This window comes from Oryctolagus cuniculus, chromosome 19 (genome assembly GCF_051225735.1).
Source record: "Oryctolagus cuniculus isolate XC-2025 breed Fujian yellow rabbit chromosome 19, ASM5122573v1, whole genome shotgun sequence".
NCBI classification, from domain to species: Eukaryota; Metazoa; Chordata; class Mammalia; order Lagomorpha; family Leporidae; genus Oryctolagus; species Oryctolagus cuniculus.
The window spans coordinates 51,265,165-51,282,361 of record NC_142885.1 but is presented as its reverse complement, the minus strand read 5'-3'; the positions used below and the strand labels follow the sequence as shown (position 1 = coordinate 51,282,361).

Below are 17,197 nucleotides of genomic sequence, written 5' to 3'. Positions count from 1 at the left end.
GGTCTGTAGGGTGGCGACGGGGACGCCCCAGCCCCGGCGCACGCCCCCGCGCCAGCGCCCCCTCGCCGGCGCGCGCGAGGAGCACCCCCCGCCCCCTTCCCTCGGCGGCGTCGCGCGCGCGCCCGGCCCCCTCCTCCTCCCCTCCGCGCCTCTCCGCTCTCCCGGCAGAAAGTTAGCAGCGGGGAAGGAACTCGGGGCTGCAACAGCGCGCGGCGGCGGCAGAGGCTGGAGCAGGAGCCGCGGCGGAGCCGGCGAAGCGGGGGCGCTGCAGACGGAGCAGGTGCAGCCGGCGGGTCCGCGCGCCCCCCTCGGTCCCTTTGCCAGAGGCTGAGGGGGGGTGGTGGTGGGGGCCGCCCGGACTCGGCGGGCAGAGCGGGGCGGAGGGGGGGGCCATGCGGCCGGGCTCCCCCCAGGCGCAGCGGGACAGCGGCCAGGGCCGGGGGCGCAGCGGCGTCGCTTCATGCAGCCGGGGCGGCTGGGCAGCGGTGGCGGCGGCGGCGGCGGCGGCGGGGGCGGCGGCTGAAACCATGTCCGGGCAGCGCCGGGGGCTGCCGCCGCCGCCGCCGCCGCCGCGAGCCGGGAGCCGCGATGGCCCCGTGGCCCGCACCTCCTCCGCCTCCGCCTCCGCCTCCACCTCTCGCCGCGCCGCCGCCGCCGCCCGGCGCCTCCACTAAGGGGCCGCCGGCGCGCAAGCTGCTTTTCATGTGCACCTTGTCCCTGTCTGTCACCTACCTGTGCTACAGCCTCCTGGGCGGCTCGGGCTCCCTGCAGTTCCCCCTGGCGCTGCAGGAGCCGCCGGGCGCCGCCGCCGCCGCCGAGCCCCCGCCGAGCCCGCCGCCACCCTCGCTGCCGCCCTCCCCCGTGCGCCTCGGCGCCCCCTCGCAGCCGCCCGCGCCGCCGCCGCCGGACAACGCGAGCCGCGGGGAGCCGCCCGGGCCCCCCGAGCAGCCCGCCGGCCCCGGGGCGGACGGCTGGGGTCTGGCGAGCGGCGGCGGCGCCCGGGACGCCTGGCTCAGGACCCCGCTGGCCCCCAGCGAGATGGTGACAGCGCAGAGCGCGCTGCTGGAGAGGGACGCGCAGGAGTCCAGCACCACCGACGAGGAGCTCGCAGGCCGGCGAGCGGCCAACGGGAGCAGCGAGAGGGGCGGCGCCGCCGGCACCCCGGACTACGGGGAGAAGAAGCTGCCGCAAGCCCTCATCATCGGGGTCAAGAAAGGGGGGACGCGCGCGCTGCTCGAGGCGATCCGAGTGCACCCGGACGTGCGGGCGGTGGGCGTGGAGCCGCACTTCTTCGACAGGAACTACGACAAGGGGCTCGAGTGGTACAGGTAGGACCCCGGGCTCGGCGGGACCGGGTGGACGCGCGGGCGAGCGCAGCGCGCGTGGAGGGGAAGCCGCCGCCTCCCGCGCCCTCCAAGCGCAGGCACCGTCCCGAGAGAGGCCCCTGGTGCCCCGCGAGCTCGGCGAACCCTGGCGGAGTGGCTCGGGCTGCGTTGTCTCCCGCGACGGCTTCGGTCCCGGGCGAGGGAGCGCGGAGCTGCTTCCTTGCCCAGCCTCGGGCACCCCCGCCCACTGAGGCGCCTGTTTCACCCGCCCGGCTCCGTGCCTAGGAATCCCCCAGCCCTCGCGCCCGCCGTGCGTGTCCTAAGCAAGGCTTTTGCGTGGGGGAGGTTGAGGAACGAGACCGCATGGCTCCACGCAGCGGCGGGAGATGGGGTGTGCTTTGGGATTGCCCCCGGAATCGCCCTCAGCATGGCTGGAAGCAGAGTATTTTCTATATTTAAGGTCGGAGCACCCTGAGGCTGGCAGAGTTTTTAAAGGTGACGCCGGTGTTGGCTTTCTAGTAACGACAGGATGATGCCGCCACCTGCATAACTTTCTGTCCCCCTTGGCGGGACGAACGCCGCGCCGGGGCAGCATCTGGCGCTCCCATGCCCCGAGTGGCAGCCGGCGCCCCGGGAGTGCTGTGCCCTGCGCCCTGGCCTTTTCCAGTCAGCCCCTTCTTTGCAGCCGGTGGGAGGGAGCTTGCATCTGCCTGTGAGATGCTGATCTTGCCCCCTTCCGGCCCCCGGGGCTGCGGGTGGTGAGAGAAAGGGAGCAGACGGGAAAGTTCAGTGCAGGCAAAACACATGGAAAAATCCGGCTTTCTTGCTGGCTGTCGCATTTACAACAGCCCTGCCACGGGGGATGCCCCCAGTGCAAACCTCCTTTGGCTTTTTCTCTCCCTCGCTGTGGTGTTCTGTGTTTCTTGAAAACAGATCTGGATGGCTGGCCCCGTCTCGATTGCATTTCGGTAATTAATTGCGATTGTCAAACAGAAACACAGCCATTGTCAGCTGCAGCGATGCTAGCTAGCATCGCTGCAGAGCCGGTCGGTACAATTGCTTCCTTGACAGGTGGCCTTCCTGTTGAAGGTGGTGCTTTCTAGGTCTCAGTGGCAGCCTGGGAAAGTTTCGCAGATAACTTCCGAAATATATAATACATGTGTGTATTGTGATTGATTTCTCCCAGTCTTAAAAAAAAATACGCCTTATGCTTTAAAAGCTTGAGAAAAGCACTCTAAGGCATAAACATTCTAGCACATTATACTGAAACAGCAAATGTGTCTGTTAATGTCTTGTCTGTTTCAACAGCGAGAACTAATTGCAATATTTTAGGAGGCTTCAAACAGCCCCTTCCTATCAAAACATAAAACAGCAAATGCCCAATTTAACTGGAAAATCAGTATTTATAACATCACAAGCCATGGCTTCCAGTTTGCGATTATAATTAAAAAGGTGTTAGAATGATTAATGCAACAACAGCAAAATAAAGAAGAGCTCTGATGTCTCCGAAGCCTTCGGTTGTTTCATTGTCGGTTGTGGAGAATGTTCTGGTTTCTTCTCTGGCCCCAGTGTGGGTAACGGTGGTGTTTCTTATTCCAGTTCTAATTTTAAAGCTGTGTGTCGCGAAAAGTGTCAGATGCCCTTTGAGAGAGGCAGAAAGATCAAATCTTTCCAACATGTGTTTGGGTTGCTTTGTGACAGCTGGAAATAGGAGAGGGGGTGTTTTATCCAGATGACTTAAAGTGAAATTGTTGAGGAGTGCTTGGTGGGATGTGTAAAGTCAGGGAGTCCCACAGAGGGGTCTGGAGGGTTTTTTGAATGAAAGAGAAGATGCTGGCTTTGGCTATGTTCTTTTACACAGAGGCTGGGGAGAGAAGCTATATAAAATACCTCGCTGTCACAACATGGCTCCTGGAGGTATTTTCCCAGCTTTCTGCTACTCCCAGCCTCTTGCACCCAACCAGCACTGGGATTGGGGCTGGGTGTTGATGTTTAGTAGTTACCTCTAGAACTGTTCAACTGAAGAGGTGTGGCTGGGACAAGATTCCCTTGGTCCTCACTAAAGAGGACCCGGTGGTGTCTCTGTGCTTCCGCCTGCACCCCAACACCTTGCCCCTTTGCCCCTGGGGGATGCTTGTAATGCTTGGGGTGCTGATTAGCAGTGCTGCTAGCTCACATGCATCCAATCCAGAGAGAGGCTCAGGCACCCCAAACGGACTGCTGAGAAAACTCCTGGAAGCCCCAGAGACTCACGGGAGTCACGTGGGACTGTCCTTGGGGAGCTCCCAGCCTCATCAGGGGCAGCAGTGCTTTGGGGACATTTGTGAGATTTTCATTGGTTCCACTGTTTCAGGCCCCTTCTTTTGCAAGTGGAAAAGGAAACAGCAGTATTGGCTCAGACCAGTAATGCAAACCCCTCCTAACTTGCTTCCCCGGTCCCTCTCTGAATGTTTCAAATGATAGACTCTGTATTTGAATGGCATAATTTCTTCCAGTACGGGCTGTGCTACCTGGAATCTATTTGCCTGATTCAAGATGTACAGGTTAATTAAAGGTTTTGATTCCCCCATGTGTACCTACTATTTTTTTTTTTTTTTTTTTGAAGGGTGCTTCTAGGACAGCCTAGTAATTCCACAAGTATTCCTGGTTTTTGTGTTTTCAGCAAGTTGGAACCGCTGTCAACCTGGCTGGCTTGGGGGCTCCTCGTGTTCCACCAAGCAGTCCTGGCAGTTTGATTTCCTTGATACAACTCTAGTTATCTCTGCATCCGGGTTTTGCTTTGCTCCTATGCTGTCGATCTAAGGTGATGTAGAAACACATTGGAGATTAGAATGTGTGCCTCGGATTTTCAGGGCAGAATCGACTAATGGATTAGGAGGTGTGAGAGCGAAGCAAACCTCCCTCGGTGGAGTGACACAGGCCAGTGATGAGTAAGTCGGGGTGGATTAGACCTCCTACCCCTTCCCTCCTGTCCCTCCCCCGAAAGGGCAAAGCCTTGACCTACCGACCACCTTTCTTAGGAGCTGCTACAAGCTGTCTAGGCAGAGGTTGCAGACTCCTCTGAGGGATGAGAGCTTGGGGCAGGCCAACCAGCTGCCACGGCAGAGCTCATCCAGGTGACAGAGACGACCTGAGCTGTTTGCTACACTATGGTCCACACATTGCATAGGAACTGTGACTATGTCGCTGGGGAACCACTCAGCGCCAGGGTGACGGGTTGTGATCCTTCGTGGTTTGGTCTTCACTGTTGGCATTCAACACACACAGGTCCCATTGGCTCGGGGAGAAGTAACTCAGGAAAATGGGGAGAGGGAAGAAGTATCAGAACGGCACTGGGTTTACGGGGTGCCTGCTGTTGGGGGCTGGCGTGGTATGGAACTGTGTCCCGCTGGGTGTCCTGATGGTGCTGGGAGCTGCGTGGCAGCTTTCTCAGGTGGCTTCGAGAGGGCCAGTGACTGGTTCAGGGTGACTTTGCACTTGCATCTGTCCAACTCCAGCATGCCGATTTCTTCCCCTCTGCCACGTTGCCATACAGAAAGAACGAGAAGGGTTACATCCTCCGTGCCTGCTCTCATTCAATGAATATTTTAAAAAGTATTAATGTGCGTTGTTTGTTTCAGATACTGGGGGGAAGGTGGTGACCAAGACAGGTAAAGCACCTGCTCCCTTGGAAGTGACATTGTGGGGAGGGGGAGGGGAGTAGCAGACAAACACGCCAAATAAGACAGAGTAAAATGTGTCGCACCAAGGGATAGAAAGAACAGGGAGGCAATTGGTGATCGGAGCTCCTTGTGCTGGTCTAAGAGCTGCTGACTTCGTGTGACTGTTGAACTTGTGAGACTGTACTGTAAGTGTAAACCATGCGGAAGGCTGACTTGTCCATTCACAATTTTATATTAACTGTGTATTGAAATTATAATATTCATGCTAAGTGAGACAGAACATACTGTTAAAATTAATTTCACCCCCTTTTATCTTCTAAATGTGGCTACTAGAAAATTCAGAATTATACTTCTTTTAAAAAAAAGATTTATTTATTTATTTGGAAGTCAGTGCTACACAGAGAGAGAAGGAGAGGCAAAGAGAGAGAGAGAGAGAGAGAGAGAGAGATCTTCCATCCGCTGGTTCACTCCCCAGTTGGCCGCAATGGCCAGAGCTGTGCCAATCTGAAGCCAGGAGCCAGAAGCTTCATCTGGGTCTTCCACGTGGGTGCAAGGGTCCAAGGACTTGGGCCATTTTACACTGCTCTCCCAGGCCATAGTAGAGAGCTCTATCAGAGGTGGAGCAGCCGGGACTCGAACCAGTACCCATATGGGATGCCGGCGCTGCAGGCAGAGGCTTTACCTGCTGCGCCACAGCGCCGGCCCCTAAAATTACACTTCTGACTCACAGTGTATTTCTGTTGTGCAATGCTTATGTAGTGCCGTATTTTTGAAACTTTTAAATGTGCACAAATCATTTGGGGATCTTGCTTTTTTTCTTTTCTGTTTTTAAATAAAGATATATTTATTTTAGAGGCAGAGATAGGGAGATAGAAATGGATCTTTGATCCACTAATTCACTCCCCAGATGGCCATAACAGCCAGGGCTGGGTTGGGCTGAAACCAGGAGCCTGGAATTCCATCTGGGTCTCCCACATGGGTAGCAGAAGTACTTGAGTTGTCTTCTGCTTCCCCAGCTGCATCACAGGGAGTTGGATCAGAAGCAGAGCAACTAGAACCTGAATTGGTATTCCAGTGTTCTTCTGGTTGGTAGCATTGGCAGCCAATTTAAGTTTCTTTAAAAGTGTGGTGTGGCCCAGCACTGCGGGACAAACAAAACACATCTGTGGGCTGGACGCAGCCAGCTGGCCACCGGTTTGCGACCTCTGGTTTAAACTCATTTCGCAGAGTCACTGGCATGCACGTACCCTTTGCAGTGGCCAGGACTTTGGCTTCCATGTGCTATTTTAGTTTGTCCCCCCCCCCCCCATATGGATTTTGCAACAGCATGGGGGAAATACCTCTCAGATACATCACAGCAGCAACAAAAGGAGCTGAATGTAAACAGCAACACAGAGACAAGAAAGGAAAATCCACACATGCAGTTCTCTTTTGCTCTCAGTTAATATTCTCATGAAGGTGGGGGAAGTCTCAGCATGTCACTCATTAATCAGGAGAGCCTGCATTTGATCTTTCTAGATAACTTGCGCTTTCAAAATAGAAGCTGGTCAGGTGCACGGAGACCTGAGAGGCTGCAAGAGTGAGCTCTAGGCTTTGCCACGTGCTAGTTCTGTTGGACTTGGTTGAATCTTTGCTTCTTAGATGATGAGGCTGTATGAGCTCCATAGAGACCACTCAGCTGCTGGCGTTCTAGAACAGTCTTCTGAGAAGGAAGCAGTGGACCATAGCAGCATGGTTTGGAGCAGGCTGTGTATCTCCGAGCCAGGATCCATTGCATCCTCATTGTGTGACTTTGGACAACTGACTTAATGTCACTAAACCTCCATTTTCCCATCTGCAGAAGGGGCTCAGCATCCTTCACTTGCGTAGGATTACGTGAAGATGAAATGGGATGGCATTTCAAGGAGCTTACCCGGGAGTTTTCGGGACCTAGTAAATGTCTCTGTCTCCGTCTTCCCTCTCTTTCCTGGTTTCCCTTTCTCCCTGCCTTTCACCCTCATTTCCCGTCAGCGTTTTCCTTTTCCCCTGCCTATTGCTCCTGTAGGCCCCAGAGAGGAAGCTATAATGTATTTTTCATCTGAATATAGTCTTTTATTTCAAGATTATGTGTGAATGAGGGATTTTAAGCCCTGAAGCAGCTCTTCCATAGCTCTCCGGGGAATAATCAAAGCTGGATTCCAGCATGTGGTATGTGTTGTGGCTGCAGGAGAAGCCTGAATCGGGAGGGAGCTGCAGCCCGAATTCTGCACCTGGGGAGCAGGTGGGGAGGTGGGCAGACTGTGGCTTGGATGCTGGCACAGCCCTGCACCTGTGGTGGGAGCTGACGCCTCCCGACCCGAGTGGGTCCACAGGACATGCTTGCCTTCGCTTTCTCTGCAGATCTGAGAAGCATTTGAGAACACAGGATGGCTTTACAAAGATGCTGCAAAACTCCCTGTCTGTGATTTGGCTGCTTCCCACCCCCAAGTTCTGCAGCCACTGTGCATGACTGGTTTTATATTTTATTTTTTGTAAATCATAGCGGGACATTCTTAAACTTTTAAATCAAGTCAGGAAAGGGGGCCTCACGACTTTGGGTGAATGAAAGATTGCTGGAGTTGTGCGTTGGAAAGTTTTAAAGGCTTAGGTCTTACATAATGGATGACATCCCTGGAACTGACTGAACCACCGCCCTCTTAGGGTTCTCTCTTGATTTCATTGGCTTCTGCGGTTTAACAAGCTCCTCCATAACTGTCCTGGGAATTTCAATCTGAAATTATAATTCACTAAGGCAGCCTCTCCGACTATCTTGCCCTTAATTAAAAGCAGGCGGTTGATTTTGTGTTTTTTATGCTCACTAGTTAGGATTGCCTGCCTCGAAGAAAAAAATGCTAAACCTTTAAGAATATACCAAGTGTGTTTACAAAGCAACACATGAAATCAGCAATAGCTTTTGACTGCAAATGACAGAGATGGACTGAACAGACAAAAGAATGTAAGCTGTTGGCTTATGCAGTTGAGAAGTGTGGGAGCCACCATAGCTTCAGGAAAATCTGGCTCCAGGGGCTCTCAGAGGGACATGGGGTCTCCGTCTCTTTGACCTCTTTGCCATGTTTGTCTCTGCCTTTCTTTATTCTCAGATAGGCTGTCTCACTGCATTGTAGGCAAGATGACAGGTAGCACCTCGAGACAGATGTCTTTGATGTTTACCAAGTCTTTTGGAAATGATTTTTTTTCCCTCAAGAACTTCTGTGGGAAATTCCTGGAGAAGTCCTTGGCCCAGTTTGGGTCATGAGACCCCCCCATCTCCCCCACTCCTAAAACAACTGAGCGGTGCTCTAATCAGGTCTGGGTGATGCAGGTAACCATTTGGCTTGGGCTGGTGGTGGGAGCAGAGAAGCAGGGGTAACCTCTTTGCAACCTAAGGGGATAGTTCCTCCATGGAGAGATAGGGGTCAAGGGTTCTATTGCTGGAAAATGGGGGGGGGGGCGGTTAAATCAGATGTCCATTAACTGTATAAAAATCCTCTTCAAGACAGGCACATGAGCTCTCTAGTCCAGTATTTGAACTGGAAAGAAGTACAAACAGGGGCCGGCACCGTGGCTCACTTGGTTAATCCTCCGCCTGTGGCACCAGCATCCCATATGGGTACCGGGTTCTAGTCCCGGCTGCTCCTCTTCCAGTCCAGCTCTCTGCTGTGGCCTGGGAAGGCAGTGGAGGATGGCCCAAGTGCTTGGGCCCCTGCACCTGCATGGGAGACCAGGAGGAAGCACCTGGCTCCTGACTTCGGATTGGTGCAGCACTGGTCATAGCGGACACTTGGGGAGTGAACCAATGGAAGGAAGACCTTTCTTCTGTCTCTCTCTCTCACTGTCTAACTCTACCTGTCCAAATAAATAAATAAAAATAAAAAAGTACAAAGGATTAGTTTGGGGAGATTCAGTGTATTTATTATTCAGTCACTCATTTATCCACTCATCAACTGTGTGCTGTGTGTGTGTGTTGGGCTCAGACATGAACCAGTCATAGCTGAAAATCTGAAATAGCTCATAGAGTAGGGGAAATGAACACGTAGGTGATAATATTGTAAGGTAGTATAAGCCTTGACCAAGTGGAATTTATTCCAAGCGTGGAAGTATGGTTTAATCTTGGAAAAATTCAGTAATGTGATTTTCTGGTAACATTGGCAGTTGAGGGCAATCTGGCAACTTATTTTGTACATTGTAAAAATATATCTGATAGGGGCTGGCACTGTAACATAGCAGGTAAAACTTCCACCTGTGGTGCCGACATCCCATATGGGTGCTGGTTCAAGGCCTGGCTGCTGCACTTCTGATCTAACTCTCTGCTGTGACCTGGGAAAGCAGTGGAAGAAGGCCCAAGTTCTTGGACCGCTGCGCCTGTGTGGGAGACCTGGAAGAAGCTCCTGGCTCCTGGCTTCGGATCGGCACAGCTCTGGCTGCTGCGGCCATCTGGGGAGTGAACCATCAGATGGAAGACCTCTCTCTCTGCCTCTCCTTCTCTCTCTGTGTAACTCTGACTTTCAAATAAATAAATACATCTTTAAAAAATACATATCTGATGAAGATAAATATTCCTGATTTTTAGAACCATAACCTGGGATCATCCTGGAAGCCAGTCTCATGTTTAGTGGTGTGACCCTGCAAGTGTTCCCATGGAATCCAGAATAAGATCATACTGCCATTATTATCTCCATTATTAACCATTGTTCAACCATTATCAGAAAATGTAGAGGCAGGTGTTGTGGTGTAGTGGGTTAAGCTTGGGATGCTTGGGAAACAGGCATCCCAAAAATCAGAGCACTGGTTCTGAGTCCCAGATGCTTCACTTTTGATCCAGCTTCCTGCTAATGGCCCTGTGAGGGCAGCAGAAAATGGTCCAAGTACCTGGGGGTGCTGCCATCCATGTGAGAGGCCAGGCTAGAGTTTCTGGCTCCTGGTTTTGGCTTGGCCCAAACCTGGCTGTTGCAATGATTTAGGGAGTGAAACAGCAGATGGAAGATATCTATCTCTTTCTCTGTCTTCCCTTGCCCCCCGTTTCTCTGCTTTTCAAATAAATAAATAAATAAAACATTTAAAGGTTTATTTTATTTATTTGAAAGGCAGAGTTGCAGAGAGAGAGAGAGAGAGAGGGAGAGACAGAAAGAGAGGTCTCCCATCCACTGGCTCACTCCCCAGTATCCACAATGGCTCGGGCTAGGCCAGGCTGAAGCCAGGAGCTTGGAGCTCAGAGCTTCTCCTGGGTCTCCCACAAGGGTGCAGGGGCCCAAGCACTTGGGCCATATTAAGCTGCTTTTCCAAGTGCATTAGCAGGGAACTGGATCGGAAGTGGAGCAGCAGGGACTCAAACTGGTGCTCCTATGGGATGCTGACATCACAGGCAGCAGCTTTACCTGCTAGGCTACAATGCTATCCCCTAAAATAAATATTTTTGAAAGCCATCATGTGGCTGGTGCGGGTTTGGGTGAGGGTTTGGGTCCTGGCTGCTCGGCACTTCCAAGCCACCTCCCTGTTAATGCTTGGGACATAGTGGATGATGGCTCAAGTACTTGGCTTCTTGCCATCCGCATGGGGAGACCCAGATGGAGTTTCTGGCTCCTGTCTTTCCCCTGGCCTAACCCTGGCTGCTGCGGGTATTTGGAGAGTGAACCATTGTCGCTTCCCCTCTTCACGGAGGAACGACACTAAACCCTGGCTAGGCTTCATATCCGAGTCACGGCACCATTATGTCGCTCCCCCTCTTCGTGGAGGAACGACACAGGACCCTGCGCTGTTCTTTCGTCTGCTCGGCCCTCCCCGGGTTTGCTGCTGGTTCTTCCCGTGTTGGCTACTATCCCTTCCACCTCCGTGGAAGGGCAGTTCCCCCTGGCCACATTCCCCACTTCCGCAGGGGAGCGGCACACCGCCGGCCGGCTCTCTCGGGGGCTGCACAGGTGTTCCCCTTAAATGTTCCCCTTAGATGTTCCTGGTGCATGCCGTCTCTCTCCTCCTTTATAGTCCTCCTCCGCCAATCCTAACTCGGCTGCCCACACGCCGAGTACGCTGCTCTCCAATCAGGAGCAAGTCCTACAGTTTATTGGTTGAACTGGAGGCAGCTGTGTAGAAGCTGTTTTCTTCTCTCCCAGCGCCATATTGTGGGAGAGCAGATGCATAGAATAAGTCTTAATTCCAGTAACTTAGTCTAGTCCGAATTGCTCCCCACAAACCATGAGATGAAAGATCTCTCTCCCTCTCACTTTGCTCCTCTGCCTTTCAAATACTAAACAAATAAGTCTCGATAAAAAGGAATTATTAGAAAATGCAATTAGATGAGCAAAAGAAGAAAGAAGAGGGTAGAGTGATCACTATTTGTAAGCAATGTCAACACTTTGGAGAACCCAAGATAACCAATACCCCCCTGGGCCTCTTAGAAACCATAATGGAATTCGTGGAGGTGGCCAGTGGAGAAATGACTGTGCAGAATCTAAAGTTTTCTTGTCTATTATGCCAATCATTTTGAAACCTAATAGGAGAAAATATTCTGTTTGTAGAGCTGGCCAAAGAGAGAAAATAACTCTGAATAAATTTAGCCAAAAATTGCAAGGAATTCATAAACACAAAATTATAAAGCTGGACCGGGGGACCCCAAGGAAGGCAGGAGTGAGTGAAGAGACCCCTTCTCTAGGACAGCATTTCATTCTTCTCCTGCTTTCTCCTTCCTTTTTCCTTTGCCTGCCTCCCTCACTTTTCTGCTCACCCCCTCCCTTCTCTCCCTCCTCACTGTTTGTTTGTTTAATGCTTCGCCGCCTAAATTGAGGTCAGCTGTGTTAGAGAGTGGTTGAAAAACATTGTTGATGTGAGCATGACCAAAACGTTGCACTTTCGATGTGGGATGTCCTTATTTCCCGATTTTACTGGACAGAGGAAAGGAGGGTGAGACAGCTCTTACTGCCCAGAGTCCCAAGCCGTGTTATGGGTCCTTCTCCGGGGAGGGAGTCTCAGCGGGGAGGCGGAGGGGGCACACTGGTTATCTAATCCTCTGCATTCAGGGTGGTAGGACCACCGTTAGGTGTGGATGATTAAGTTGTGATGAAGGCCTGGCATTGTGGCATAGTAGGTAAAGCTGCCGCCAGGGACATTGGCATCCCATTTGGGCACTGGTTCATGTCCTGGCTGCACACCTTCCAATATAGCTCCCTGGTAGTGGCCCGGGAAAAGCAGCAGAAGATGGCCCGAGTACCTGGGCCCCTGTCAGCCGTGTGGGAGATTCAGATGAAGCTCCTGGGCTCCTGGCTTCTGCCTGGCTCAGCTCTGGCTGTTGCAGCCATCCGGGGGACTGAACCAGGGGTTAGAAGATCGTGCTGTACCTGTCTCTTTGTAACTCTTTCAAATACATAAATAAATCTTCTTTTTTTAAAGGTATGGATGAACAGCTGAATTGGTATCAGTTAGTCAACGTAGATACACTCATGTTACAAGGCACAAAGCCAGGACAAAGGATGGTTATCTTGGGATGGGACAGGGAGGTGGAGATTGGTGACTGAAGGGATAACAGCAGCAGGTGTGGTGTAGACACGCACCTGGTACTCCAGTGCCAGGCTCTGCCCCAAGGGTAAATTCATTCAGTCCTGGCAAGCACCTCCCGGGCAGCACCATTCTTACCTATGCGTTACCGCAGGGGAAACTGAGGCACGGGGCAGTTAAGTCATCGGCTCAGAATATGGAGTTGGGATCCAAGTCTTTTGGTTTGTCTGCAAGGTCTTTTCCACAGGAGCTGCTGTCTTGCAGCATTCTGAGAGTCAGTTAAGTGTTTGCTCAGACTGGCTGCGCCCACAAGGACAGACTCACCTGGGCTTCTATCCTAACACAGCACCCAGGAAGTCGCTTTCTTTCCCATCTGGGACCATGCCAAGTTTGATCCCACTGTAGGGCCTGTTAGTCCCTGTTCCCTCTTTCTCGAATGCTTTGTCCTCAGACCTCTAACGTATAAGTGTCTCTTGATCTGGCCTTTGAGTGTTGGCTCGCATTTCAGCCCCTCAGAAAGATTTTTTTCTGACTCCCCAAGTTAAAGACCCTCTTGTACTTCTGTGCTTATGTGCCATTTGATTTTATTCAGAACATTTGTACGATACTCTCCAAAGTCCTAAATATTTATCTCCCTTTGCCAGAAAGCAAAGCCACGTGGAAGCAGGGATCCTGTCCATTTTGTCACTCGCTGGTGCCCAGAACAGTGCCTAAGGGACTCAGTATGTAATGGTCGACTGATCATCGATTATGAATCAGGGAAGTAATGATTGGAAGGCGATCCTTCGACGTGCAGATTCTGGACTCCTGAAAAGAAAGAACACTCCCATTTTTGGGATCTCTGGCGAAGAATTGTTCCAGGCTCTTTCACTTACTATTTTTTGCTAGACTATTTTGGTTGCCAGTAAGAGAAATCCACTCCAAGGAGTTCTGTGGGTGGAACAGTCTCCCCAAAAGGTTCCTGCGGCACACAGCACCGTCTTGCTGCTCCCTCACGGTGGCCTCGTCCGGGAGCTACTTTCCTTTCCCAGTGGTGCAGATGGAGAGGATGTGGCTCTGGAAGGGCGAGTGGCGTTCCCAAGGTCGCACAGCAAGCTGGTACCCGCCAGGTGTCTTTCCACGAGGATAGCTCTTCAGCTCTTGGCTTCTGCTGCTGGGGCAGCCAGTTTTAGGAGAAGAAGAGTGTGTGGATTTTTCCTGCTAGACCATTTATGCTGCAAGAGTGGTTTGCATTATGTTTCTCTGAGTGCATTATCAACATGACATAATTGCCAGTTAATAATCCAATAATTACCCAGGGGCCCGGCGTTCCATTCGTGTTACCGACTTCGGTGTAGGTACACCTTTCCCTCTGCCGCCAGCCGAAAGCTTCTGCTGGGGGTTGGACTGTTGGGTTGAGGAAATATTTGAGTCCAGCTACCCAGGCTCCTGTGTGGTAGGGCACTTTGAGTCCTTGGAGTGATGTGGTTCTTGAAAAGGATATGCATCCGAACTCCGAGTCGATCTTGCTTTGTTTTCACAGACCAGCATTTGCCTTCCAGCCTTTGCTTTCTCATCTCTACAATGGGAATAACAATCTCTTTACTACCCCTCGGGGGATTTTTATAAGGGTAGGATAATGATTATGTGTGGGGATCTGCCTTGTTCTACCTGTGTTGGTTTTTATTAATCTATGCACGTTTTCATGAATTCCCTCGCGTAATTGGTTTTCTGGAAAGTTGCACTCCAGGGAGTATCTGAACTACAGGACAAACACTCTTATCATAAAGTTAGATTAAGAGGTTTAATTTACAGGAACTGTTAGATAGCGTGGATATCAAATGTTCTGAGCCCCAGACTGTGTAAAGATCTGGAAAATGCCCGGATGAGCTCAGACAGCGCACCTGCTGCCTTCTGACTGCCGATGCACCGCTGGTTGCACTCAAACAACACGAAATGCTATGAGGAACGTTTGCTTCACAGGACTGTCCTGCAGTTGAGTTGATAGGCTTTGGAAATGACCAGAAGAGTCTCTTCTTTCGTTCTTCACTGACCGACCACTCATCTCTTTTTCCTGTACACCCCTGGCTGTGTTTCCCACTTTCTAGTTGCCTGCCTAATGAGCTTTCTAGCCCCTGTGGAAGGCAGAATAGGGACCTCCTTGGAATCCTGGACCCTGTGATGAATCTATTCGCTTATGGGGCAAAGGGGAATTATGGTGTGGGTGGAAATAAGATTACTACATCCTTGGCTTTAAAACGGGAGATTGTCCTGGATTTTTGGGATGGACTCAGTATTATCCAGGAACCAGGTAAGTGTAAGAGAGGGGTAGAGAGAGAAAACCAGAGGGAAGTTGGCATGAGAGAGACTCCATTCACTTAAGGAAATGGGTTCTTCCCCAGTACCTCCAGAAGGGATATAGCCAAGTCAACACTTTGGTTTTAGCCCATTTTTTTTTTAAAAAAGATTTATTTATTTATTTGCAAGTCAGAGTTGGGGTGAGAGGAAGATATATTTTTGATCCGCTGGTTCACTGCTCAAATGGCTGCAATAGCTGGAGCTGGTCCAGGCTGAAACCAGGAGATTGGAACTTCCATCTGGATCCCACATGGATGGCAGGGGCTAAAGCATGTGGACCGTCCTCTGTTGCTTTGCCAGGTGCATTAGCAGAGGGCTGGACCGGAAGTGGAGCATCTGGGACTTGAACTGGTGCTCATTGGATGCTGGCATCACAGGCTGCATACTGCCTAACCTGCTGAGCTACAGTGCCGACCCTGATTTTAGCCCGTGGAGACCCACTGCAGACCCTGGCCAAGCAGAACTGTAAGGTCATGCTTGTATGGTTTTAAGCCACTGAGCTTTTGCTCACTTGTTAAAACCGTGGTGATAAACTCATGTACTCTACTGTGGTATCTCCTGCAGTCACCATCTTATTTCTAAGTTTTTTTTTTTTTTCTCTTTCTGGTATAGCATCCACTGTTCGTGGATGGTAATGGCAGTAGCGGTTTAAGCAGTGTAGACGTTATTTCTCTCCTGTGTAATGAAAGTTGACATCAAAGCATGTAGCCGGCAGTGCCCCATGGCTGCCAGCTACACAGAGGGCAAACATGATAAAAACCAAGTTCAGGTGCACAGTGTAAACTTGCATACTGTAGCTGGTCTACACTCGGGGTAGGAGTTGGGTGGCTGCTGTGCTCCCGGAGATTGTTCAGGCCCTGGTGCTTCCCAGCTCTTTGCCTCACCAGTCCCCAAGCAGCTTCATAGAAAGGCAGAATCTCAGGTTCTATCCCAAGCGTTTTGAAGCAGAATTAGCATTTTTAGGAAGAAGCAGAGAGAACCCTTTTTTGCACAGTGTCTGAGAGCATTGCATTAGTGCAGATTTTTCTAATGTATGTATTTGACTGTATTTGTTATTTGGAAAGGAGAAAGAGAGAGAGAGAGAGAGAGAGAGAGAGAGAGAGAGAGAGAGAGAACCTGAATGCCCACAACAGCCAGTGCTGGTTCAAACCAAAGCCAGGAGTTGAAAACTCAGTCTGGATCTCCCATGTGGGTTGGTGGCAGAGACCCACATACTTGAGCCGTCAACTGCTGCCTCCCAGGGTGCGCATGAGCTGCAAGCTGCAAACCCAGGCACTCTGATGTGGAATGTGTGTCCCAAGTGGCCTCTTAACCACCATGCCAAACACCACCTGGGGGTTTCAGCCTCTGCACTGTTGACATTTGGGTGCAAGACCAGAAAAAGACTGGGCGAGGCGCTGTCCTTGGTACTGCAGGAAATTTGCCAATCTCTGTGACCTCTGCTCCCTAGATCCTCCTTCCTGCCCTACCTTCAGTTATTATAAACAGAAATGGCTCCAGGCATTGTCAGATGTCCCCTGGGGCGTGGGTGTGTATGTGTGTGTGGCCAAACTGCCTTTGGTAAGAGCTCTCTCGCCTGGGAGGGGTTTTGTCTTCTGCTGGGACTCCACCCCAGAGGGAAGGGAAAGAAGGCAGATGTCCAAGAAGCAATTTCCTCTCCCCGAAGTGAGGCGGAAGCTCAACCCCTACGTTCCAGTCACTTCCTGTTGGTGAGAATTCAGTCACATCCAGGTGAGAGGAGTGACTGTGTGCACGAAGTGGGAGGAGAATGAGCCCGGGTAGCTCAGCTGTCTCCTCCACGGTAATGAACTCAAGGGTGAGGCATCGGAGATCTTTTTCTATTTCTTCTATCAAGAAGTGAATCCAGCTGGAAAAATGAAATAAATTGATTATGCCTAATATTTTCTACAGTGGGACCCCGGAATAGGAGGAGTCTTCTAAAAATGCGTGCTATGAGAAGGCTGTACGTGGGTTCCAAAATGTTTTTGCACCCAAATAAACTCATTTTTAGTTCCACTTTTTCATGGCATTTATGAAGTCCCTTCCTATTTTAGGACATCACAGGACATTTCAGAAGAACACGTAAAATGTGTCTCATTCTCTGAGAGTGTATTTTGGTATCAAGAGTTCGGTCTTTTAAACTTCAGCCATGAGTATTATTTTTATTTATTTATTTATTTTTGCTATAAATACATACCCACCTGTATTGATTTTTGTTGCAACAGGGGAGGGATCTTTGCCTTTTCCATGCCAACAACTTTGTGTTGTTTATGTAAAAACTCAGGAACTGCACAAGTCCACCTGTATTGGGGTTTACAGAAAAAAAAATAACTTTCAGAAGTATTTTAAAGGCTATGTAGCTACCATAGA

General features: G+C 51.1%; 1 protein-coding gene across 1 annotated transcript in view; it reads left to right on the top strand.

Moving 5' to 3' along the window:
• Window positions 1-459: 459 nt before the first annotated feature.
• HS3ST4 (heparan sulfate-glucosamine 3-sulfotransferase 4) overlaps window positions 460-17,197 on the top strand; it is a 424,128-nt gene continuing 407,390 nt past the window's right edge. Inside the window, exon 1 of the mRNA XM_017342535.4 lies at window positions 460-1,328. Coding sequence (XP_017198024.4) covers window positions 589-1,328 — 740 coding nt within the window. The 5' untranslated portion in view covers window positions 460-588. The remainder of the gene's footprint in view (window positions 1,329-17,197) is intronic.